We start from the raw sequence: 24,181 nt of genomic DNA on the forward strand, positions 1-24,181 counted from the left end.
TACTAGGGCTATAAGAAGGTGAGCCTACATTATGCGGGGGCGCCATTTGCGTAACTAGGGTGCCAACCTCTACGGCTAGGCAGGGTATTTTACTTATGAGGGACTGTACAGGGGACTTCAGAGTGAGGTTATCAACATCTTTTGGCTAACGGTTCTCTCTGTTGTTACAACACCCTCAATTACAGCCATAGAGAGGCATAAGATTGACCCATACCTTGTTCCCAGATTTCTTCAATGTTCAAAGTTTATACAGATACAGTGGCATGTAGAAGTTTGGGCACCCCTGGTCAAAATTACTGTTATTATGAACACTTAAGCAAGTTGAAGATGAAATGATCTCTAAAAAAGTTAAAGATGACACATTTCCTTTGTATTTTAGGCAAAAAAAAAAAAGAAGAAAATTGTACATTCACACTGAAGGCATCAAAACTATGAATTAACACATGTGGAATTATATACTTAACAAAAAAGTGCGAAACAACTGAAAATATGTCTTATATTCTAGGTTCTTCAAAGTAGCCACCTTTTGCTTTGATGACTGCTTTGCACACTCTTGGCATTCTCTTGATGAGCTTCAAGAGGTAGTCACCGGAAATGGTCTTCCAACAATCTTGAAGGAGTTCCCAGAGATGCTTAGCACTTGTTGGCCCTTTTGCCTTCACTCTGCGGTCCAGCTTACCCCAAACCATCTTGATTGGGTTCAGGTCTGGTGACTGTGGAGGCCAAGTCATCTGGCGTAGCACCCCATCACTTTCCTTCTTGGTCAAATAGCCCTTACACAGCCTGGAGGTGTGTTTGGGGTCATTGTCCTGTTGAAAAATAAATGATGGTCCAACTAAACGCAAACCGGACGGAATAGCATGCCGCTGCAAGATGCTGTGGTAGCCATGTTGGTTCAGTATGCCTTCAATTTTGAATAAATCCCCAACAGTGTCACCAGCAAAGCACCCCCACACCATCACACCTCCTCCTCCATGCTTCACGATGGGAACCAGGCATGTAGAGTCCATCCGTTCACCTTTTCTGCGTCGCACAAAGACACGTTGGTTGGAACCAAAGATCTGAAATTTGGACTCATCAGACCAAAGCACAGATTTCCAGTGGTCTAATGTCCATTCCTTGTGTTCTTTAGCCAAAACAAGTCTCTTCTGCTTGTTGCCTGTCCTTAGCAGTGGTTTCCTAGCAGCTATTTTACCAATAAGGCCTGCTGCACAAAGTCTCCTTTTAACAGTTGTTGTAGAGATGTGTCTGCTGCTAGAACTCTGTGTGGCATTGCCCTGGTCTCTAATCTGAGCTGCTGTTAACCTGCGATTTCTGAGGCTGGTGACTCGAATAAACTTATCCTCAGAAGCAGAGGTGACTCTTGGTCTTCCTTTCCTGGGGCGGTCCTCATCTGAGCCAGTTTCTTTGTAGCGCTTGATGGTTTTTGCAACTGCACTTGGGGACACTTTCAAAGTTTGCCCAATTTTTCGGACTGACTGACCTTGATTTCTTAAAGTAATGATGGCCACTCGTTTTTCTTTACTTAGCTGCTTTTTTCTTATCATAATACAAATTCTAATAGTCTATTCAATAGGACTATCAGCTGTGTATCCACCTGACTTCTGCACAACACAACTGATGGTCCCAACCCCATTTATAAGGCAAGAAATCCCACTTATTAAACCTGACAGGGCACACCTGTGAAGTGAAAACCATTTCAGGTGACTACTTCTTGAAGCTGATCAAGAGAATGCCAAGAGTGTGCAAAGCAGTCATCAAAGCAAAAGGTGGCTACTTTGAAGAACCTAGAATAGAAGACATATTTTCAGTTGTTTCACACTTTTTTGTTAAGTATATAATTCCACAAGTGTTAATTCATAGTTTTGATGCCTTCAGTGTGAATGTACAATTTTCAAAGTAATGAAAATACAGAAAAATCTTCAAATGAGAAGGTGTGTCCAAACTTTTGGTCTGTACTGTATATATTTTCATCTTTACATTTTAAAAATTAAAAAAAGGAAAATGGGACGATGCAAAAATTTGGGCACCCCTGGAGATGTGTGTGCTCAAATAACTTTGACCAAGGTTTCAGACCTTAATTAGCCTGTTAGGGCTAGGGCTTGTTCATCGTTAGGAAAGGTCACGTGATGCAAATTTCCCAGCCTTATAAAAACCCAGCCTCCTCTAATCTTGTGCCCAAAAACAGCATCCATGGGTTCTTCTAAGTAGCTGCCTAGCACTCTGAAAACGAAGGCTATAAGAAGATAAAGCGTTTTCAAGTTGCCCTTTCCTTAGTTCGAAATGTAATTAAGAAATGGCAGTAAAGAGGAACAGTGGAGGTCAAGGTAGGGTCTGGAAGACCAAGCAAAATGTCAGAGCTGCTCATAGGATTGCTAGAGAGGCAAATCATAACCCCTTGACTGCAGAAGACCTTCAGAAAGATTTAGCAGACTCTGGAGTTGTGGTACATTGTTCTACTATTCAGAGACATCTGTACAAATATGGCCTTTATGGAACAGTCATCAGAAGAAAACCTCTCCTGCGTCCTCACCATAAAATTCAGCGTTAGAAGTATGCTTTGGGGTTGTGTTGCAGTTAATGGCACAAGTAACATTTCACGGGTAGAAGGAAAAATGGATTCAATTAAATTTCAACAAATTCTTGATGCAAACATAAAACCCTCTATAAAAAGCTGAAGTTGAAAAGAGGATGGCTTCTACAAATATATAATCATCCCAAACACACGTCAAAATCCACAATATACTAAACTCAAAAGGCGCAAGCTGAAGGTCTTACAATAGCCCTCACAGCAGGGCTGTGGAGTCCATTTTGGTGGAGTCGGAATCGGAGTTGGAATAAAATGGACTGACTCCAACTCCTAAAATATATAATAAATTGGGTACAGTAGTTCAATGCAGTTTGTGGGGAATATCTTTTCATAAGAATTTGAGAAAGTTATGAAATGTCCTATAAATATCTGTCCTGTTCCTGATCTAAGGGTCTAGACTTTTAGCTGAGATGAATCTGTGCTTCAGTAAATTTATCACTTAAACATGAGCCATGTATAAGGGAGTCGGAGTCATGGAAATTGAGGAGTCGGGAGTGGGAGGTTTGGCTTACCGACTCCACAGCCCTGCCTCACAGTCCACTGATCTGAACGTCATTGAAAATCTCAGACTAGACCTCAAAAGAGCAGTGCATGCAAGACGACCCAGAATCTCACAGAACTGGAAGAATGGATGAAAATCCCTCAAACAGGAATTGAAAGACTCTTGTCTGGCTACAAAAAGTGTTCACATGCTGTTATACTTTCAAAAGAGGGCGCTACTAGGTACTAACCATGCAGGGTGCCCAATCTTCTGCATTGGCACATATTCCTTTTTGTAATTTTTAAAATGTAAGAGATGAAAAAATATGTATTTTTTTCCCCTAAAATACAAAGTAAATGTGTCATCTGTAACTTTAGGCCTTTTAGAGATCATTTCATCTTCAACTTGCTTAACTGTTCACAACAACAGTAATTTTAGCCACAGTTGCCCAAACTTTTACATGTCACTGTAGACCTTTTTAATGTATATTTAATAAAAATTAATGCTTTTATAAGTTGCATTTTTTCTGTGAATTATAAAAAAGGAGAGGCTTCCGTCAGCGGTATTACAGAGGAGAACTCCTGACTCCAATACTCCTTCTCTGAATTTGGTCATATATACATAGAAATATATTATTTATCTGCTTCATGAAAAAGCAGAAATGCAGAGACTGAGATTAAGCCCAATTTATAAAGAGGGTTTAGCAAATTTTCGGGGCATAAAATTGCTTGAAATGCCGCAATTTTTTTGCACAACTTGTAGTTGTGCAAAAATTTAGCAATTTTTATGAGGGTTTTTGTTCAATCCCGGATAGCTTTGCCAACTATTTGAAGAGAGGGCATGGCCAATTAAATTCAGCAAATTTTATGCCGAAAATGTGGCGTAGATTACTACAGAAATGTACTCCAGTTCCAGACTGGAGGACATTTTTTTCCCAGTGACGGATGGCAGCTGAAATATGAGCCAAATTCATTAACGCTGCTTAATGGATTTGGCGCGTTTTTCTCCACCGCTCTGTTCATCAAGACGCAAAAACGAAAGTCACTATGAATCGAGGATTTTGCAAAACAATGATTTATCATAATGAACCCCTTTATTTATCGGACACAGATGTTTGCTGCTTTGAAGGTGCTAGTAGCCCCCTTACTTCTAGGGCCGCACAGGTTGCACCAACAGTATGTTTGCCCAAGGGTCATACCTGGGTGCTCTAATGGATTGTAACATTTTTGCAAAGTGCTCAGCTAAAGAACTTACAGACTCTGTAGAAGCAAAATAGTTGAACATTTTTAATGAAGACCAGTTTTAAAGCAGCAGAGAGCGTTTGTCCAGTTTGGCACTGAAAGTTAGCAGTCAATATATGACTGCAGACTTGTGAATCCTCACATTGCGTGCTGTCAGGATTTTCCGGTGCCGGTAACTGGATCCAGTAAGAAAAAATGGATCCGTAATAAATGAAGCAAAAATGGATAGCTAATTAACGGATCCATTTTCCATACACTTCAAGGTTAAAAAAAACGGACCCATTGGGAGATCAATTATTTAAAAAAGGACTAACAAGTTGTGTCTGAACAAGTTTTTTGCCAACTGATTGCTGCTGGATCTGTTCTAATGGATCACTACTGGACATGTGAACATAGCCTAAAACAGACATGTCAGGAGAGCAGATGGGTCCTTTTTATAAGCCCAGGTGATACATTTTTACATCACATAACAAAAACAAACTATGGAAACACAAAAAAACATTTTAAGGCTTCTGTATTTCAGCCAGTACATCAGTCCATATACTAACACCAGGCACATCATAGTTCCCATCTTTACTTTTTAGGGTCCGAAGTCTAGTCAATATGGAGTCTTTCACGTCTTCAGGTCCTTCCATCAGGTGCTTATAATGATCCATCAGTCCATCAAAAGTAAGGTTAAAGGAGTCACTACCCCATTTCCCACAAGTCAGGTCTGGTTGCATACTACTCCCCATCTTAACCAAATGATCCATGTAGATGTTCCTGAATTTGGAGGACATGAAGCTTAATTTTGCCAGGACCTGGCATCTTACATTCATGAAAAGGCCACCAGAGAGGTCCTCATCTGACAGAAGCCAATCCAGGAGAAGATCAGATATGGGATCCTGGTGTTCGGATGCTTCATTAGATAAAAGAACAGCTACTAACAGGTGGTAGACATGTGGTCTAGAAATCCGGCCAAGAATATCTGAGACGATGAAGGACTTCTGGTTGTCTTCTGACACCTCCAATCGTCCTTCTATACGTTTTCTCAGGAGGTTGGCTTGTGTCATTAGTATAGGGTTGTCTGATAACTCGTAAAATCCTTCAGACGCCAATAGAGGAAGAGCTAGAAGTAGTTGTGAGGCCACTTTTTTGGATATCACATGGGTTAAACTCATCGACTCAGCACCTTTGGATTCGGAGTTTCGGAGCAGTTCAGTCAGATACTTAAATACGGGATCGGGAAGAGCCTTGTTCTGGAGGAGAGACATACACAGGAGATCCCGGCCTTTACTCAGGTCATCAAACGTAACGTGATGGTAAGTTTTCAGATATCCAGAAAGTTCTTGGTTCTTCTCGGTAAGATGAGCTTCTATTGAGTTCCTAAGGGGTTTATTTGCATTGCACTGATGGTGGACATGCTGAAAATAGGTTCCCCATTCAAGAGCTCGCTGGATGTGGAGGATATCCCAATCTTCGGCATGGACACTCTGAGATAGCGCCAGAACTTCTAGAAATTGGTCCAAATTGTCCAGCAGGGTCCTCATCTTCCCAGCCATGATGCCATCACATCCACCTAAATTGTAGAAAGAGAGATGGGGAAAACAAGTGATGCCCCCAGATCCACAGGATAAATGCATCCGACCCCCCACCGATCCTGAGCATGGGAATAGGCACGGCAAAGTTAGCGAGCATGTGACCATGAGAACTTGTTCTATGTGGGAGAAATTGTACTAATAAATATTTTTGGGCTGTGAATATAGAGAGTAAAAAGTAATTTAGTCTATTTCCCCCCACATTTCATGCGGAGTAACCTGTTTTATTAAGTGGGTTGCCACCTTTGGGGATAATTCTTTTTATTATTACTTAAATACATCTATTTGGGGCTAAACATCATTTTTGCAATTGGGTTTCACTCAAAATATTGCAGCCTTTGCCTTCTATGGCCTCTGTGTTGCACGGAGTATTTCTGGGCTGCAGAATGAGATAAAGGGAACTTTGTCATGTGTTTCATGCCGCTCAAACCACGATCGCAGCCAGGTATATTTTTTTTCATGAAAAGTTTCAGCATTTCAGAGAAAATATACTCTACTCCCAGTGATTGACAGGTCTTTCGCTATGGGAGAGACTTGTCAATCATCTGCAGGGATGCTGTAAGTAGCCAGCGGGGTTGGTGGTGCAAGACTTGACTCGTCTCCGACTCTTGTTGTAGAAAGTTCTTGCATCCTAACTGAGAAGTAGATGGCGTCTTTGCACTTGGGAAACGTTTTTATTTCGAAGGCCTGAGGCCAGATGACCTTTGTCGGGTCTTCGTTACACAAACTTGAGGTCAGATGTCCATTCCAAACGAAGGTGAACCCTTTGAAGAAAGTGAACTCAGACCACCAAACACCAGACGGATTGTGAATAGAACAATGACCCACCAGCTTGTCTTGTCAATGTTATCAACCAGAGCACCACAGGAGATGTCTACATAACAATGGCTGATCGTCCATTAGCAATATCTAACTATTGTATGTCAAGTGAGAGATATTGCAAATGGAGCATATTATCAAAGGTCCCGGCCAGGTCATCAAACAAGATTTACTCTTAAAACGCCATGCCCAAAAAATACACAGCGTGCTGCAACCGCACATTCAATCTGATTTGTGCAGCACAAATTGCTTGACATTGTCACTGAGCTTCTTCTGATGGGAGAGTTTGAGGTTCCTTTATCGGTCTTTTTCTGAGCTCCTATCGCTGATTTATGACCATGGACCACATCAAAGGTGAATGTGCAGGAAACAAAGAGCCTATGGCAGCAAAATGGTGCAATAATCCCAATTGCAAAAAAATGTTTTTTTTTTATTGTAAAATACATGGATTAAAAATTAAAAAAAAAAAAAAAAAAAATAGTCCTCAAAAGGTTTGACAACCCCTAACTGGTTTACCATCTTTGTGTCCATACCTGATGTGCATAATTGTGATGCCCATTATAATACATTTTACACAAAATAGTTCTTTATTTGACTGGATGCCAGTATATTATGCGGTGTCTATGACATGGGCGGCTGTCAGGGCGCTCGTCATACTGAGGCTGGCTTCACAAATCTGTGTTCCGTGATCCTGGTACGGACTGCAACCGCCCGGGCAGATTATGAACCGCCAGACCTGAATGAACAGTCTCATGTGCTTATAGTTCATGCCAGATCAGTGATCGGTCTGGAAATCACCGTCCATACATGTAATCGCCCTCTGGACTCCTACAGCCGTCAATCAGTAGTAGGTCCGCCCTTTGGACTTCTACAGCCGTCAATCACTAGTAGGTCCGCCCTTTGGACTTCTACAGCTGTCAATCACTAGTAGGACCGCCCACTGGACTCCTACAGCCGTCAATCACTAGTAGGACTGCCCACAGGACTCCTACAGCCGTCAATCACTAGTAGGACCGCCCACAGCCGTCAATCACTAGTAGGACCGCCCACTGGACTCCTACAGCCGTCAATCACTAGTAGGACCTCCCTCTGGGCTTCTACAGCCGTCAATCACTAGTAGGACCGCCCTCTGGACTTCTACAGCCGTCAATCACTAGTAGGACCACCCTCTGGACTTCTACAGCCGTCAATCACTAGTAGGACCGCCCTTTGGACTTCTACTGCCGTCAATCACTAGTAGGACCGCCCTTTGGACTCCTACAGCCGTCAATCACTAGTAGGACCGCCCACAGCCGTCAATCACTAGTAGGACCGCCCACTGGACTCCTACAGCAGTCAATCACTAGTAGGTCCGCCCTTTGAACTTCTACAGCTGTCAATCACTAGTAGGACCGCCTACTGGACTCCTACAGCCGTCAATCACTAGTAGGACTGCCCACAGGACTCCTACAGCCGTCAATCACTAGTAAGACCGCCCTCTGGACTTCTACAGCTGTCAATCACTAGTAGGACCGCCCTTTGGACTTCTACAGCCGTCAATCACTAGTAGGTCCGCCCTTTGGACTTCTACAGCCGTCAATCACTAGTAGGACCGCCCACTGGACTCCTACAGCCGTCAATCACTAGTAGGTCTGTCCACTGGACTCCTACAACTGACAATCACTAGTAGGTCCGCCCACTGGACTTCTACAGCCGTCAATCACTAGTAGGTCCGTCCACTGGACTCCTACAACTGACAATCACTAGTAGGTCCGCCCACTGGACTCCTACAACTGACAATCACTAGTAGGACCGCCCTCTGGACTCACATTCTAAGACAGGTGTGGTTTAAGGCGAGGCTCCACACTGAATAAGGTGAACACGTGAATTGGTGGCATCAGGACTCGGTGTTCTGGTGCAGAGCTGACCCCCATCACCTATAATTACACACATACTTGCCAACTCTATTTTTCCGGAAGTTCCATGTGGGATCGCAACGCTGAACTCCAAACCACGCCCCTTCATTAGAGGGGGCACCCCTCCGCGGAACCGTCTTTATCTAGTCAGCCGCCGCTCTCTGAGGTGAGCAGTCCCTGATAGCGGCTCTTCCTCAATCGATCACATACGTTCTATAACGGCGTCCAAACAGCTTCACTGGCAGCAGCAGCGACTCTGCCCTTAGTAAATATGTCCGACGGCGTGGTGAGCGTACGTAAGTCGCGCAAGGATGACGTCACGGCCGCTCATTTTTGGGCAACAGATTACAAGAAGCCAATCGGAGTTCCCTGATCTAAAATGGCCGCTGAGGGTTACACATATTTCAGCGTTTCCGGATGACGTCACGGGGACAACGGAAAACGTCATTATTGTGTGTTTTTTTTTTTTTTTTTTTATAGGCAAGAGAGAGCGAGCAGAATGCCGAAGAGCTGCGTGGTCCCGGAGTGCAGGAGAGCGGAGACAGGCAGGGAAAGTTACTACAAGTGAGTGCGGGGCTGCTGCGCCTGTGTGGGGGAGGGGGCGGTGTGACCTGTGCACAGGGACGTGCGGCTGGAAGTTCACTAGTGGCGGAGTCACCGCCCGGGCCGTGCAGTGCGTGGGGCGCGAACTCCGGACCGAACTTCTAGTCACTTCCTTGTTGTATTTCATCTGTTTATTAGTGTTAACCATTTCCCCGCCAGACACTTTTTTTTTTTTTTTATAAGCTGTTTTTTTTTGTCCTTTATTTTTTAAGGACTGTAAATAATTTTTCTCGTTCAGATGTTGAAATACCGTAACTTTTTTTTTTAATCTTTTTTTTTTTGTTTATTATGCCGACATTTTTTAAATTTTTTTTTACTTCTCTTTTATCTATCAGCTATCAGGAAAAATAATAGTAAAAACAAACAAAAAAACTCCAACAAAACAACCTATTGATCTGTGTTGGAGAGAAAAAAAAAATATATATTTTTCCTCTCCAGTAAGGAGCCCTGAAAACATTTTGTTTACTTTTCAGTAACAATGTTTCTTATCTATGGGACACAGTTTTTTAATCTTGTATGATGGAGTCAGGCCAGTAATAGTGATGCTGACTTGTAGCTTTTTTCTTTAGATGATTATTTATTATTTTTTTTCCCTACTTTTTATTTCACACATTAGGTCCTAAATTAACTTAGGGAGGCATTTAAATCAGGGCTGTACAGTCGGTTTAAAATGGACAGACTCTGACTCCTAAAATATATAATACATTTACATTGGGTTCAGTAGTACAATGCAGGATGTGCTGGAAATGTTTCCATAAGAATTTGGGAAAGTTATGAAATGTCCTATAAATGTCTGTTCCTGATCTAAGGATCTCGGCGTTTAGTTGAGATGAATCCGGGCTGCACGTCGTGTACGCGCTCAGTGGTGAGGCCGGGCGGCTGCACGTCGTGTATGCGCTCAGTGGTGAGGCCGGGCGGCTGCACGTCGTGTACGCGCTCAGTGGTGAGGCCGGGCGGCTGCACGTCGTGTACGCGCTCAGTGGTGAGGCCGGGCGGCTGCACGTCGTGTACGCGCTCAGTGGTGAGGCCGGGCTGTGAAGTTGGGGAAATTGAGGAGTTTGGGATTTGGCTCACCGACTCCACAGCCCTGATTTTAAATACTTTTTTAAATCCGTTTTTCCCTGTAATAGTATTGGGTATATAACCCCCAGATTTGGGTCTATTGGGACCGAGCAGCTCCTGGTCCCCGGTCATCGGTAGGACAGGAGCTCTGTGCTTCCTATACTGTATACACAGAGATCCAGAAGGCAGAGCTGGTAGTAAACCCTCGCTGCCTTCCTTATGGGGAGTCTGGCTGTGTCTGACCCTCATCTCGCAGTGCACAATTTCGTCAGCTGCTTTCTCTTCAGTGACACTTTAGAACATTCCTGGACTACCGTGTCCATTTTAGTGTCCATTTTAGGACATGATCAGATATCAAAATCAAACATCAGAATGATGTCAGTTTGAGGCTAAATACCCTGTCTGAGAACTGATTTTGACGAGTGACTTTTACAACTGTAGTAATAATAATAATAATAAAAAGTAACTATTCACTGATGGGACTTGAACCCAAAATTCTGTGTCCCAAAGCCAGTGCACTAACCACTAAGCTATTAACTTAGTTGTCTAAAACTCATTGGGACATATGCACAGACTGCAAGCAAGCCAAATTCAAATGATGTTTGATTTTGATGTGTGAGTCTGATGTGTGACTTTCTTCAAACATCAGAATCAGAATCACAATGACTTTTTGACTTTGTCACCCTGAGTATTTTCATGGTTGATCTCATAAGACAAGAAAAGCTACTAGTTGCTATCACTTGACTGGATAGTGCAATGGTAAGGCATCAGTCTCTCAAACTACAGTATCAGGCTATGTGCCCACGATGCAGAAATGAAGCAGAAAATTTCTGCAGCATTTCTGCATCTCCCTGGCAAAAAAAACTTATGCAGATTGTGCATGCGTTTTTCCTGCAGAATACATGCGTTTCCGCATGCAGATTGACAAGCACTTTCCAGGCGATAGCATCACTTGGAAAGTGCTTGACAACTAGGTCACACTATATAAATCCATGCAAACAGCATGGATTTATACAGTGTGAGCAGTGACCGTAAAAATTAAAAAAATAAAGCTATACTTACCTCCGATGCTGTCGCACTCCTTCCTGGTTCCTTCCTGGCTTGCCGGCATCTCGCGAGACATGACCGCGACGTCATCTCAGGTCCTGGAAGGAGAAGCGCTGCAGGGGCCGCCGGACAGGTGAATATAAACTTTATTTGTTATTTTATTCTTTTTTTTACAGGTACATTGGTACCCAGGTCTGGATGAGAGTCTTCTCTCCTCCAGAACTGGGTACCATCCGCACATTGAAACACATATTATCTGCTTGTACAAATGTACAGACACGGATTCTATGCGTCTCAATGCAAGTCAATGGTGGCGCTTCCGCAAAATTAATGAACATGCTGCGGATTTATGAGCGCTGCAGAAACGCTGCGGAAAAATCCGCAGCATGTGCATTGACATTGCGGAATGCCATTGGGGACCATGGGTGCGGATTACCATGCGTTTTTGATGCGTTTCCGCTGCGGAAATGCATGAAAAACTCGTCGTGTGCACGCAGCCTCAGAGTTCAAATCCTGATAGGAAGAAGGATGTTTCTTTTTTTTTTTTTTTCTTAATTATGACTGTTTAGCACACAAACTACAGGGGTGTTTTACTTTTAATATCTGACACTCTGATTGTCATACTGATGTGTTAAGAGTTTCAGACACGCTGTATATTTGCATGGTAAATTACATAGCCAAAGTAAATTGTAAATATTTACAATAAAGACATTTTATCATTAGACCCCTTTAAGAAATTATGCAAATATAAAGTCACTTGGAAATAGATATGTAGTAAATTAGTGCCTCCCAATTTACTTTGACTATGTAATTTACCATGCAAATAGACAGCATGTCTGAAACTCTGTCATCTTGATGTATTAAATCAGTGTCAGATATTAAAAGTAAAACACCCCTGTAGTTTGTGTGCTAAATAGTCATAATTTAAAAAAAAATAAAAAATAACAATCTTATTCCTATCAGGATTTGAACTCTGACACTGTAGTTTCAGAGACTGACGCCTTACCATTGCGCTATCCAGTCAAATGATAGTAGCTGACAGCTTTTCTTGTCTTATGAGATCAACGATGAAAATACTCAGGATGACTAAAAGTCATTATGATTCTGATGTTTGAAGAAAGTCACACATCAGACTCACACATCAGAATCAAACATCATTTGAATTTGGCTTGCTTGCAGTCTGTGCATACGTCCCAATGAGTTTTAGACAACTTTGCACTGAAAATCATATAACCAAACAGAATTCCAAGGCTTTTACAACTAAGTTAATAGGTTAGTGCACTGGCTTTGGGACACAGAAATTTGGGTTCATGTCCCATCAGCGAACAGTTACTTTTTTTTTTTATTATTATTACTGGTGTAAGAATCGCCCGTCGGAATCGCTTCTCAGACAGGGTATTTAGCCTCAAACTGACATCATTCTGATGTTTGATTTTGATATCTGATCATGTCCTAAAATGGACACTGTACTGGACATTTTACGTCCATGGGCGGTTTGGAAGCAGCTAATGATGACAGTAGAGACAATAGACCGGGATCATCCATAAAACCCCTTCAGTCAATTAATTTTACAGCTATGTAATTGATGCAAACCGCCGTGAATGTGCAGATGTATACTTGCTATGTTACCGATACAGAGAACTCTGATCCCGGGTGTTTAATTCCCTTGAGGGCACAGTCCATAGTGATTGCTGCATCAAGGTAGCTAGGTAGAGGGACATGCATATTCTGTCATGGTGGGTGGATGGGTAATGATGCCCCACTCCAGGTCTGCCAACGGTACAGTCAGACGACTGTATAAATTGGAGTGCAGTTCACAGATTGGCTTGCGGCTCTCCCTGTATATTTCTATACAGCTGTCACGCTCGGGTCAGGAGAGCCGTCGGTCAGTCTGTGCACTGCGTTCCGATCTCGTTCCCATTTATCCGGCCGTCTGACTGCACCTTAAGCTTACAGGGATTAATAGGAAAAATGTGACAGGGACAGTACATGGTACATTATATAGGTGATCACATTCCCTTGAAGGAAATGTGTTATCAGAAAAGGACCTATTGTTTAAATAGAGGTTTTGTGTGTTTTTTTTTCACACTGGCCACTAGGCCTAATACTAGACTCACAGGATCCACATTCACAATAGGTGATGTCACAGCTCACCTCTTCCTCCTCCTGTACAGTGACTGATAACACCTCTATATACAGTAGATAACACAGGATCCACCATTCACAATAGGTGATGTCACAGCTCACCTCCTCCTCCTCCTGTACAATAACTGATCGCACCTCTATATACAGTAAATAACACAGGATCCACCATTCACAATAGAGGATGTCACAGCTCGCCTCCTCCTCTCATAATGACTTTTGTCAACTGAAAAACAAAAAAGAATATGAAGACAGAAAAACAAATGCTATTTTAAATGAAGCCTTCCTTGTCTATGACTCTTGTATGTCGGTGGTGTAAAAAATATTCTGTATATCATATAGAGTCCAAAATTGTCTTTAAGAAGGTGATTAGGTAACAGACGTGCGCTCTGGTTCTGGCGATGGTGCTGGAGTCGGCAATGCTCTGCAGACGACTGTACGGAGGTGACATCCAGCGCCTCCATCGTTTTTCACATGACTGATTCTCCTTGTTTCCCCCAGGTTTCCATTACATGACAAAGTGCGTCTCAAGCAATGGCTGACAAACCTGAATGTAGAAAACTTCTTCCCCACGAAAAACCAGTATCTTTGCAGCAAGCACTTCAGACCGTCTTGTTTCCATATTCGGTGGGGGGTCCGCTACCTCAGACATGACGCTGTCCCCACCATCTTCTCCTCCGGCCCGATTGTGTCGGTAGGTATTCTGTACTTGATCTCTTCTTTCTCGCTTATAGAGATGAGCGAATAGATTAGCAGGACCCTGGTCCAGTGGTCATCTTGGTACTCTCCAAGCCCTGCGAACCTCTTTCTCTTTCCTACTTGCTGGCATTTCCGGCTCCTCTTCTGATTTGTAGGCCTGGTGCAGGGCCATCATTGTGGCCTGACGTCACGGTGGTCTACTAATGAGAAGAGACATCGACAGGGCTCCCGTCCGGTGGCCGCGGAATACTGACATTGACGCTGAAGCAATCCACTCATCTCTACGATCTGTCTCCATTTGTAAGATGCATAAATGCTAGAGATGGGAGAATCGATTCGCGGGACTCTGGTCCATCCGCAGGACCGCTAGATGGAGACCTGTGCCTCTCCTCCTCCCGGTATGTCCAACTCTTCCTTTGATTAGCCAGGCCGACACCATGGAGTGTGTTTCAGGCTTCAATGATGACGACACACCAGTCTGGCTAATCAGAAGAAGAGCAAGGAGTTGAGGAGATTCACCAAGTTCTCCCTTTGAGCGGTCACAGTTTACAGAACTGGCCAATGGACCAGAGTCCTCTAAATCTTCTCTGTGCTTGTCGTCTTGGACTTCTCTGGGTCCTGGTAAAGGTAATAGAGCCCATAGACGTCTATAGGAATACAAGCTTGTGCAGAAAGTGCATGTGTTTGGTGGTGTCCATCGATTTCTGAGGGCTTCAGTGGAACCTATGGAAATCTGAGCAGAAAAAGGAGAATTCCTACTACACACAGGATGTTCAAAACATAACATTATGATCTTTGGGACCCCTGGTAATCCTAAGACTATTCCCCTAATTATTTGCCCTTTTTTAAAAAAAATTGCATGTAACATACAATAGGAAACTGCTACTGGGCCAGAAACTCTTCATGTGATCATCTTCTAATCCCTTCTTCTGTATTTCAGAGCCGAATACAAGTGACTAAGCCCAGAACACTGAACCCCACGCAGAATTTATCTAATGAAGTCTGCATGTCGGCAGTTTCACCTCTGATCATCAGCGAAACCCAGGTTCTTCCAGACACTTTGACAATTGCTCTGGATCCAACTTCCTCCATGGGTCAGATTTCCATAGACGGAGCTGAGCTTCTGCTGAACGCAGACCCCAGTGCAGTCGTGGGAGCAGTGAATCTGGTACCACTAATTCATTTTGTTGAATCCTTTGACGGGTTGTCACTGGCCCTGGCACCATCTCATGGCTTCCAGTCTGTAGCGTTACCCATTGAGGTGTCAGGAGAACACCAGATACAACAGATTCCTTTGGTTGAACCACTTGGTTTCCTGTCTGAAGAACACATTGCTACCACCACATTACAGCATGACTACGTTTTACAGTCTGTTGAAGATGAAGTCCCTGCCGTCTTTGAGATCACTTCAGGGTCTAATCATGATGCTTTGGTGGTGGAAAACATCTCAATCGAACCCTTTTTTGAAGTGGGGTTACCCACACCACCTCCAGCCACAATGACCACAGAGGATGTGATGTCCTATTTAGAAACCATGCAAACAGCCACCCTTGTCCCCGTACCATCTTCTGGTCCTCTGCCACCATTGATACCTTCTCAAGAGACCATATTGTCAAGCTCTACTGAAAGTCCCATAACTTCTACCGTTCCCATCGTGTCAAAACGTATCTATGAGGTGTCATCCAGTGACGAGTCAGCAGACTTCAGCACAGAACTATCAGAGGAACCAGACGAACTTCCGGAAACTTTATCGACCGCTGAGATGGTCTCTGTAGTGATGAACTTGCAGCAGAAAGTAATGACCCTACAACAGCGACATCAGAAGCATTGCTCCAAGCTGGAGGTTATGGAAGGCGTTGTGGACCAGTTAAAGAAGGAAAACTTGATTTCAGAGGATAAGCTTAACTTTCTGGATCTGGTAAGTGGATAGACTGTATGGAGGTTAAGTCTAACTCATATATTTACATCCCTGGAAGCCTTAGGGGCCTGTGCTCGCATCCCCGGTAGCCTTAGGGGTCTGTGGTAGCGTCCCCGGTGGTCTTGTGGGGGAAGGCCTGTGGTCGCGTCCCCGGTGGTCTTGTGGGGGAAGGCCTGTGGTCGCGTCCCCGGTGGTCTTGTGGGGGAAGGCCTGTGGTCGCGTCCCCGGTGGTCTTGTGGGGGAAGGCCTGTGGTCGCGTCCCCGGTGGTCTTGTGGGGGATGGCCTGTGGTCGCGTCCCCGGTGGTCTTGTGGGGGAAGGCCTGTGGTCGCGTCCCCGGTGGTCTTGTGGGGGATGGCCTGTGGTCGCGTCCCCGGTGGTCTTGTGGGGGATGGCCTGTGGTCGCGTCCCCGGTGGTCTTGTGGGGGATGGCCTGTGGTCGCGTCCCCGGTGGTCTTGTCGGGGATGGCCTGTGGTCGCGTCCCCGGTGGTCTTGTTGGGGATGGCCTGTGGTCGCGTCCCCGGTGGTCTTGTCGGGGATGGCCTGTGGTCGCGTCCCCGGTGGTCTTGTCGGGGATGGCCTGTGGTCGCGTCCCCGGTAAGTTTTCCAGAATGAGTAGTTCCTTGCGATTGCCATATGTCCTGGCTGGTGGTGTACTGGGTTGGGCTATCCGCCCTCATAATGTCTATATAATGTAGTGCTGACCCTTCCTTGAAGTTTGTGTTTTTATTTTTATTTCTTTTAGTCCTGTCTGAACACCACCACTATACAGACAGACGATACGGAGACCATTGCCATTGTCTGTGAAGACGAGGACCAAGGCCTGCTGTACGCTGTGCCCCTCCAGGGTGAAAACCGGACAATCCTCCGCATAGAGAAGTCATAGAATGTTCCCCTGCCGTGTCTCTAATCTGCATCGGTGGGAGGCTCTTTGCTGCCATCATATGGAAAGGAGATGACTTTGTACCTGGTTTTCTATTTATATAGCCATTTTTTTGTTTTTGCACTCACTTGTCCTTTAGTTCACTGTGGCAGCCAAGGCTCCGTACACTGGTGACACTGGGAATTCTGGTAACGCTTGACAACGAGCCTGGACACGTAAATAAGGTGGTCATTGGTGTAGTGATTGCAAATTATCAGCTATCCATATAATGACTGGGACCCCCCCGATACCAGTAAGAACGAGAGTCCCGAGTCACATACGCACTACAACTCCATTTAAAGACTATGCGATTGCCCAAGATGGCCAAGAGTCCTCCTCAGTACCCTAGACATTGGGCCTGATTTCTCAAAGCTTTCACGACCAAAATTCTGGTAGAAAAGCTTTGAAAAGTCGCAAAATTTAGGCGCCAGAATTTTGTAACTTTTGCCATTTTCACCCAGTGCTGCCCAGATGGGTAAGGCGGGGGGTGCTGGATGTAAACTGTGTCCAAGGCACTGCTGTATTCACTGCTCGTATCTCAGAATATCTCCTATCCTATACATATTTTCTCTTTATGTGCTTTTCTGTTCAATAACATATTTTCTCTGCCCTCCTTGAGACTGTGGATGCTCTCTGCCCTGTCCACACTGGAAATATGTGTACTACCTCTCTCCCTCCCTCCTGCTATCTCTAACACTGACAGGAGGGGAGGGGAGATCACATAGGGCAGTGAAGAAGCTTGGATGGATTTGTAGCATTTTTGTGAGCCATTCAGTTAGATAAAGGACCTACTGACACTCTGCAGCAGAAAAATAACATTTTTAATAAAGACTATTTAGAAAGTCTTTAGACATGGGAAGTAAGTGGGGGGGGGGGGGGGAATGTGTGAACCTGTAGATAGTCTTAATGCAGCAGTGTGGATGTGACTGTCGTTCCTTGCACTCATTCTGATAATGGTCCCAAGGTGGATATGTGCAATCTTGGTAAAAGTGATCCTGCTACAGGTGCTATCAGTGATCTGCTTCAGTAGAAAGCGGCTATGGCCCATTAATCCTAGCTATACAATTGTGTGGTTTTTTTTAATAGGGTTTTGTGTTTTCTATAATTTACCCCTAATCGCTCTGTAATGAGGCGTTCTGCATATTCCTGATTTACTTTGAGAACATAAAAAAAGTCTTTCCAACTTTTTTCGCGATGTGTGACTTGTGCCCCTTGTAGGTAGATGGCCTCTGGCTGGAAGTAAGATTCCTATTCGCTGACAGCAAATGTAGATCTTATAAGTGATGAAAACATTCAAGCAAAAGTCTATTGGAATGAAAAGTTATGCAACAAAGGGACTTCTTTAAAAAGTTTTTCTCAACATTAAAAGATATCCCTTATCGAAGGAATAGGTAATCATTTGCAAATCGATGGGGTCTGACCGTTGGATTACCCAGTACAATCCCAAGAATGGGGGCTCTAAAATGCCCTGATGGATTGGAGAGGTGGCCGCGCACAGGACTGCGGGAGATTGCACAGTACAGCGGTCGGCTTGTCCTCTGCTGTCCCATAGAATGTATTAAACAATAGGGGATTTCAGAACCACATTCTCTGGATCGATGGACCCCCCCCCCCCCACAGATACAAAAATTATCACTTGTCCTGTGGATAAGTGATTACTTTTCTTTTTTCTGGATATCATGTTTTTGTGCATATTGTATTCTCTAAATTTTGATTAGGGGAACGTCCACATGACACTGATACGCTGCAGATTTTCTACACCAATTTGTTAGATCATAATTTATTTTTTTTTTAAGTTCCATTGCTGAAGAAACAGTTTTGCACATTTTGATTCAATGCCCGACCCGAACTCAACAGTCCCGTTACCCGTCTGGACATTGCAGTCCGAACTCGGACCATAAATGTCGCATATGCAAAACTGTTCCTTAATGTTGCAAAACTGCAAAAGATTTCACCCTTTGCATTGGAAAGCATGAAATCTGCAACATAAATTGACAAGATCTGGATTGAAAGTTCATTTTTGTTGCAGTTTTTTTTCTGCTGCACATAGGTGAGACTTTATCAAGTCTCATCTACTTCACATCACAGAAGCAGCATTGGGGATAAGTATGTTGGTAGCTTATCCAGAAATATTGGAACAATTAGTGATTCTGTAGTTGCATAGTAGGTTGAAAAAAAGATCCAGGTTCATAAAGTTCAGCCTTTCTCCACCAATTGTACATTTTCTTTTTTTTTACCGCCAAAAAAAGGTATATTTATATGTGTAAATCGCAAATGCTTCTTTTATTTTTGTGTGTGTGTATATATATATATATATATATATATATATATATATATATATATATATATATATATATATATATATATATATATATATATATATATATATATATATATATATATATATATATTTATTTTGTTTTTTCCCTTAAAATGAAAACATTTGCAATTGACACCAATAAATTTTACCAATGAATATATTATTTTTTTACAATTTTGTTCAGTGTGGAAAGTTATGAAACTTTGCTGATCACTTTACACTTTATTAGGAGATTTCTCTTCATTCCTTTGAAAATAAATAAATAAAAATTGCATGTAAGTGGCTTCCAACCCTGGCTTTTTCCTAGTCTATTTGGCTGCCTTCAGCTGCACTGATATAAGGACGTGCTAATTTGGAGTACAGATGATGGCAGTGATGGGTCAGTTCAGGTCCTCTAACACTAATTCTGGGGATAGGCTGCTGCCGGAGATTGTTCTGATAATCACAACACTCAGAGGAGGACACAGGTGCTGACAGATCACTGCCATCACCTTTACTCCAAATGACTATGTTCTGATATCAGTTCAGCTGAAGGCAGCAAATAGGCTTGAGAACTTTTAATATAGACGCATATTGGGAAGTATAAGATGTAGATGATTTGGAATTGGCAAAATCCTATAGAACCTCTTTAAGAAAAAGTAAGCAGGACCCCCACAGCAAAAGTGTGCAGATTTTTGAGATGGGCTCATCAGTGCTTAGTTTGGTCAGTTACGATCATCAGTTTCAACTTTTTTATTTTTTAAGGTGGATTCCTAACAGAATCCACTCCGAACTTGACACTATCAAGTTGAAAGGCTGCAAAACACCATGTGGAAATACTTATTATTGATGTTGTTCAAAGGTTTTCTCATGTGCTGCACCATCCCATCGGGCTGGCCAGAAAACAAAAAAAAGGGAAATTGCAAATACTTGTATTTGTCTGCAGTCCCCCTACAACTCTGGTTAGAAAGCATATAATATAGGAAAATTAGATACCAGTAGTTCTCCAAAATCAGAGAAAGTGAATATAGTTGGGTTTTTGGAAGGGGGATGGGGGTTTGAATTAGCGAGAACATCTGATTCGGGAGTTTGAAACTTCTTTTAGATTACGCTTGCCTTTTATTCTTCATCTTCTAGAGAAACGTTCAATATAAATCTCTGTGCCTCCGTTGTCCGGGCAGGAAATTTTTTAGAATTTTTGACAAAATAATCAACTTTGGATGTCTCTTTAAATTTGTTGTCAATTGACTTTAAAAAAAACAAACAAAAAAACCATCTAATTTAGGAACTGAGCACCTTTTTTTATTTTTTTCATTTTAGAGGTTTGGATTTGATTTATGTGCAATACTACTGGAGCTTAATTCTGGAAACTTGAATCTTTTATTAAATGATGATGATGATGATGATATTTTGTCTTTTTATTACATGACGTCACGATTGCAGCAGAACTGGGATAGTGTTACGGGAGAGAATGTACTGTCCCGTGACATCGAGCCTTTTGATTATATTCAGTTGCATCATGTCTTCCTTTTATTCTAATTGTATCTAAAATTAAAAAAATAAATAAAAAAATCAAGTTTACTATTGCCGGTAGTCTTGATTTTTAACAATCTATCGTTTTGTGTACACAGCTCCTATGCATACCTATGTGTCTCTTTTTGTCGCGTAGTCTGGCGTCTTCTTTGGTACTCCAAGGCAGCCGGCCCAAGAAAATGGCCGGCACTCGGATGCTGCATCCTGGGCACCTCTTGTAATTCTGCTGTATGACCAATATAAAAAATTCCCTTTAAATTAAAATTTCACTTTTTCTTTTCAAGAATTTAAAATGGGAAACGGTCATTAGAACTTTCAGAAGTGAATTCCATTTTCCTTAAATGAGCAGAATAAAATCTATTCCGTTATGTTATTAATTAAAATTTTCCTAAAAGCCATCGTAATTGCTAATTGGAATAAAGGGCGCTCCGCTCCCCTAATCCTCCTCTCTAGGCTTCTGCCGTATAATAGGTTTTCTAAACCGCCTCACGTCCTCGGTTACCTATGCTTGACATCTGGAGAATGCGTCCTATCATCTCCGTGTCCTGCACTCAACGCTGCAGCTTTATTTCAATATGTAGCAATTAATTTTTATTGTGTCAAACGGCGTATGAAGCTTCTCGCGGGATATGACAGACAAAGCCCGATGCCAGGATTCAATACAAGGTTTCTCCGACACCGATCTTATTCTGCACGAACACCAAGACCTCAATATACTGGTTCATGACAAGATCCGTACTGGACGTACTCCACGGCCACTCAGCGTCCACGATCTGGTGTTGTTTGCCCCGACCCTAGGCTAGGGCTGCTGTGCCGTGACTTGTGACATCTCAACATTAGGTGGCGATTTTTTTATTTATTTAATTTTTTTTTGGGCGGTTGATTCTTGAAATTTGCGAATTTCAAAATTCAAAAATTCTCTTTTGTCTTTTTACCTCTTTTAAGAGTTGCACGATCTGTTAAAATGTTGCACGAAATTCTAGGGAAGATTGAAATGCATTTGCGCAAAAGTTTTGAATTTTTTCCGTTGCAAACTTCTGGACTTATGAAAACAATGCCCATAATGCCGTGTACAGAAAAAACAAGATAAGCAAGTAGAAAATGGACTTCAAAATATGAAATATGCGCGGCCCAACACCTTACTGACATATGACGTACCGGTATGTCATATGCAGGCTCGGCTTGTGAGCCCACATCTTTCCTGGCACATGACAGCTGAATTATTCAGCCATTATCTGCCTGTATAACAGCCGGAGCTCCACCTGTGTTAACCTATTAAATGCCGCTGTCAATCTGACTGCGTGCGCCGTTCTATGCACCCATTAACCCACCCATGACCCAATCGCGAGGCATCAGGTGGTTGCCATGATGACTGGGGGTTTGCTGAAGACCCTTTATACTTGTCATGACGGTACTCCAGCGAGATTCAGCCTGTAACTTGCGGTCATAGGAGACTGATTTTTTTTTTCCCCTTTACATAGCAATATTGTGCTATTGCTGTGTATATTAGAGGTGATCAGACAATTGCAGGTTCAAGTCCCCTAAGGGGACTAACAAGTACAGTAGAATGTGAAAAGAAAATGTTTTTAAAATTATTACAAATAAAAAAAAATGCTGCATTCGTAACAGTCCAATGTATTAAAATATAAATTAATCTGACTTGTAAATGGCGAAATGAGAAAAAAATCGAAACTGCAGAATTGCATTTTTCTGGATGAAACAACACTGCAGTAAAATGCAATAGCGGAGGATAAAAATATATGTACCCCAAAATGGTATCAGTAAAAATGTCAGCTTTGGGCGCAAAAACTAAGTCCTTATACAGCCCCATCGACAAATTTTTTTACAAATTTCAGAAATTTTTTTCCACCACTTAAATATATAAAGCTAGTGCATTGAGAATAAATTACCCAAAAAACAATTACTGAATTTTGCTTTTTTTTTTCTCTTTTTTCGTTATTTCACCGCTTTCCAGTACATCTCATAATAAAATGAATGGTGGAATTAGTCCTGCCAAAAGTCAAGCTCTCATATGGCTGTGTGGACCGAACAATAAAAAAGTTCTAGCTCTTGGAAGAAGGGGAGGGCAAAACCAAAGTGCAAAAAAAAAGGAAAATTGCCTGTCGGGAAGGGATTAAAGAGAGAATTTGGTGCAAAACACAAAAAAAGTAGGAAAATCTAGACGCAAATGCAACAATAAATGGGGCCCGGAGATTGTAAAGGATAGTGAATATGTATGGGCGCTCAGAAATCCTGTAAGGTGGGATATCTGCCAAATGTGGGGCCGCAATGTGAGACACTGATGCTGCGACGTGAAATTACAAGTTGCTAAGTAGCCTTAGCCATAAAGCAGATCTGCACACATTGGTATATAGACCTTTAGACCTGATGAGACTGGTGTACTTACAAAACCCAAGTCAGAATGGCTGTATAATCCTCAAATTGAAATGAGCACTTTGAGTCCGTACAATACTCAGAGCATTATATAGCTGCTGTTACATGGATTTTTAATTATTCAGGGCCATAGAGTAGGGAAGATAGTTATTCAAGAGCCACTATAATGACCCTTATTATTTTTAAGATCACTGTGTCAGGATTTGAAGCTTTGGATGTGAAATCTTACCATGGACAAGATGACCGCAAAAAGGATGAGAGCGTGACTATAATCCGAGAAGATGTCACCTATAAGGTACCTCAGTGAAAATATTTACTTGTGAAACTGCTGCATCTAATCAGCACGGTTGTTCCTGTATGGTCCGCAATCTGATGGCAGCTGGTAACAATAACTCCTAGCATCTCCTTACCATTGTTAAAGACATACTGGGAGTTGTAGATTCATGTGATACAAATGTATAAAGTGAGGCTGACTTGACATTGCAACTAATCGAACTAAGCATGGTGATGTATGACTATTTGTTGGTGATTCTTCTGATGAACTCATGTATTGATAGTGGTTCTGGAGATGTAGTCATATATTGATAATGGTTCTGGCGATGTACTCATTTATTGATGGTGGGTCTGGTGATGTACTGATGGTGATTCTGGCAATATACTGATGGTCGTCTTGGTGATGTACTTGTGTACTGATGGCAGTTCTGGCGATGTACTTGTGTAGCAATCCATAATTTGTCAATTGACTTTCTACGTGGCTACATTCATAAAGTATTGTGGCGTCTGACTAGTTTAAAGGGAATTTGTCAGCATGATTTCACCCCTCCCAAACTATTTATATGGGGGATTACATTTGTATTTGTTAGGAGCATTAAACCTTTTTGTATTTGGTGGAGGGCAGAAATATGGGGGTCCAACTTTGGTGGGATGTGTCATCTGTGTAGTTTCTCTAATCTCATGAA

At 42.6% G+C, this 24,181-nt stretch overlaps 2 protein-coding genes across 2 annotated transcripts; one reads left to right on the forward strand and one right to left on the reverse strand.

The window, feature by feature from the left end:
• Positions 1-1,873: 1,873 nt before the first annotated feature.
• On the reverse strand, positions 1,874-8,916 carry FANCF (FA complementation group F). The gene is made up of 2 exons (XM_073641427.1): positions 8,643-8,916; positions 1,874-5,870 (listed from the first exon to the last, which is right to left on the reverse strand). The coding sequence occupies exons 1-2, from the start codon at positions 8,710-8,712 to the stop codon at positions 4,816-4,818; spliced, it is 1,125 nt and encodes a 374-aa protein (XP_073497528.1). The 5' UTR covers positions 8,713-8,916; the 3' UTR covers positions 1,874-4,815.
• Positions 8,917-9,039: 123 nt separating this feature from the next.
• On the forward strand, positions 9,040-19,575 carry LOC141154892 (THAP domain-containing protein 5-like). The gene is made up of 4 exons (XM_073641425.1): positions 9,040-9,167; positions 13,959-14,151; positions 15,097-16,074; positions 16,820-19,575. Exons 1-4 carry the CDS (start codon positions 9,103-9,105, stop codon positions 16,958-16,960), a joined length of 1,377 nt encoding a protein of 458 aa, XP_073497526.1. The 5' UTR covers positions 9,040-9,102; the 3' UTR covers positions 16,961-19,575.
• Positions 19,576-24,181: the final 4,606 nt, after the last annotated feature.

The sequence above is a fragment of the Phyllobates terribilis genome, unplaced genomic scaffold (assembly GCF_046119375.1).
Source record: "Phyllobates terribilis strain yellow unplaced genomic scaffold, ASM4611937v1 Scaffold_7__3_contigs__length_470593459, whole genome shotgun sequence".
Lineage (NCBI taxonomy): Eukaryota > Metazoa > Chordata > Amphibia > Anura > Dendrobatidae > Phyllobates > Phyllobates terribilis.

Bases quoted from the DNA above. Each gene is read 5' to 3' on its own strand.
- FANCF (XM_073641427.1), bottom strand. From the start codon at position 8,712: ATGAAGGGGCGTGGTTTGGAGTTCAGCGTTGCGATCCCACATGGAACT. The intron at 5,871-8,642 runs GTATGTGTGTAA...TCTACAATTTAG, and splicing joins CGGAAAAATAGAGTTGGCAA to GTGGATGTGATGGCATCATG.
- LOC141154892 (XM_073641425.1), top strand. From the start codon at position 9,103: ATGCCGAAGAGCTGCGTGGTCCCGGAGTGCAGGAGAGCGGAGACAGGC. The intron at 14,152-15,096 runs GTAGGTATTCTG...TCTGTATTTCAG, and splicing joins CCTCCGGCCCGATTGTGTCG to AGCCGAATACAAGTGACTAA. The intron at 16,075-16,819 runs GTAAGTGGATAG...TATTTCTTTTAG, and splicing joins AGCTTAACTTTCTGGATCTG to TCCTGTCTGAACACCACCAC.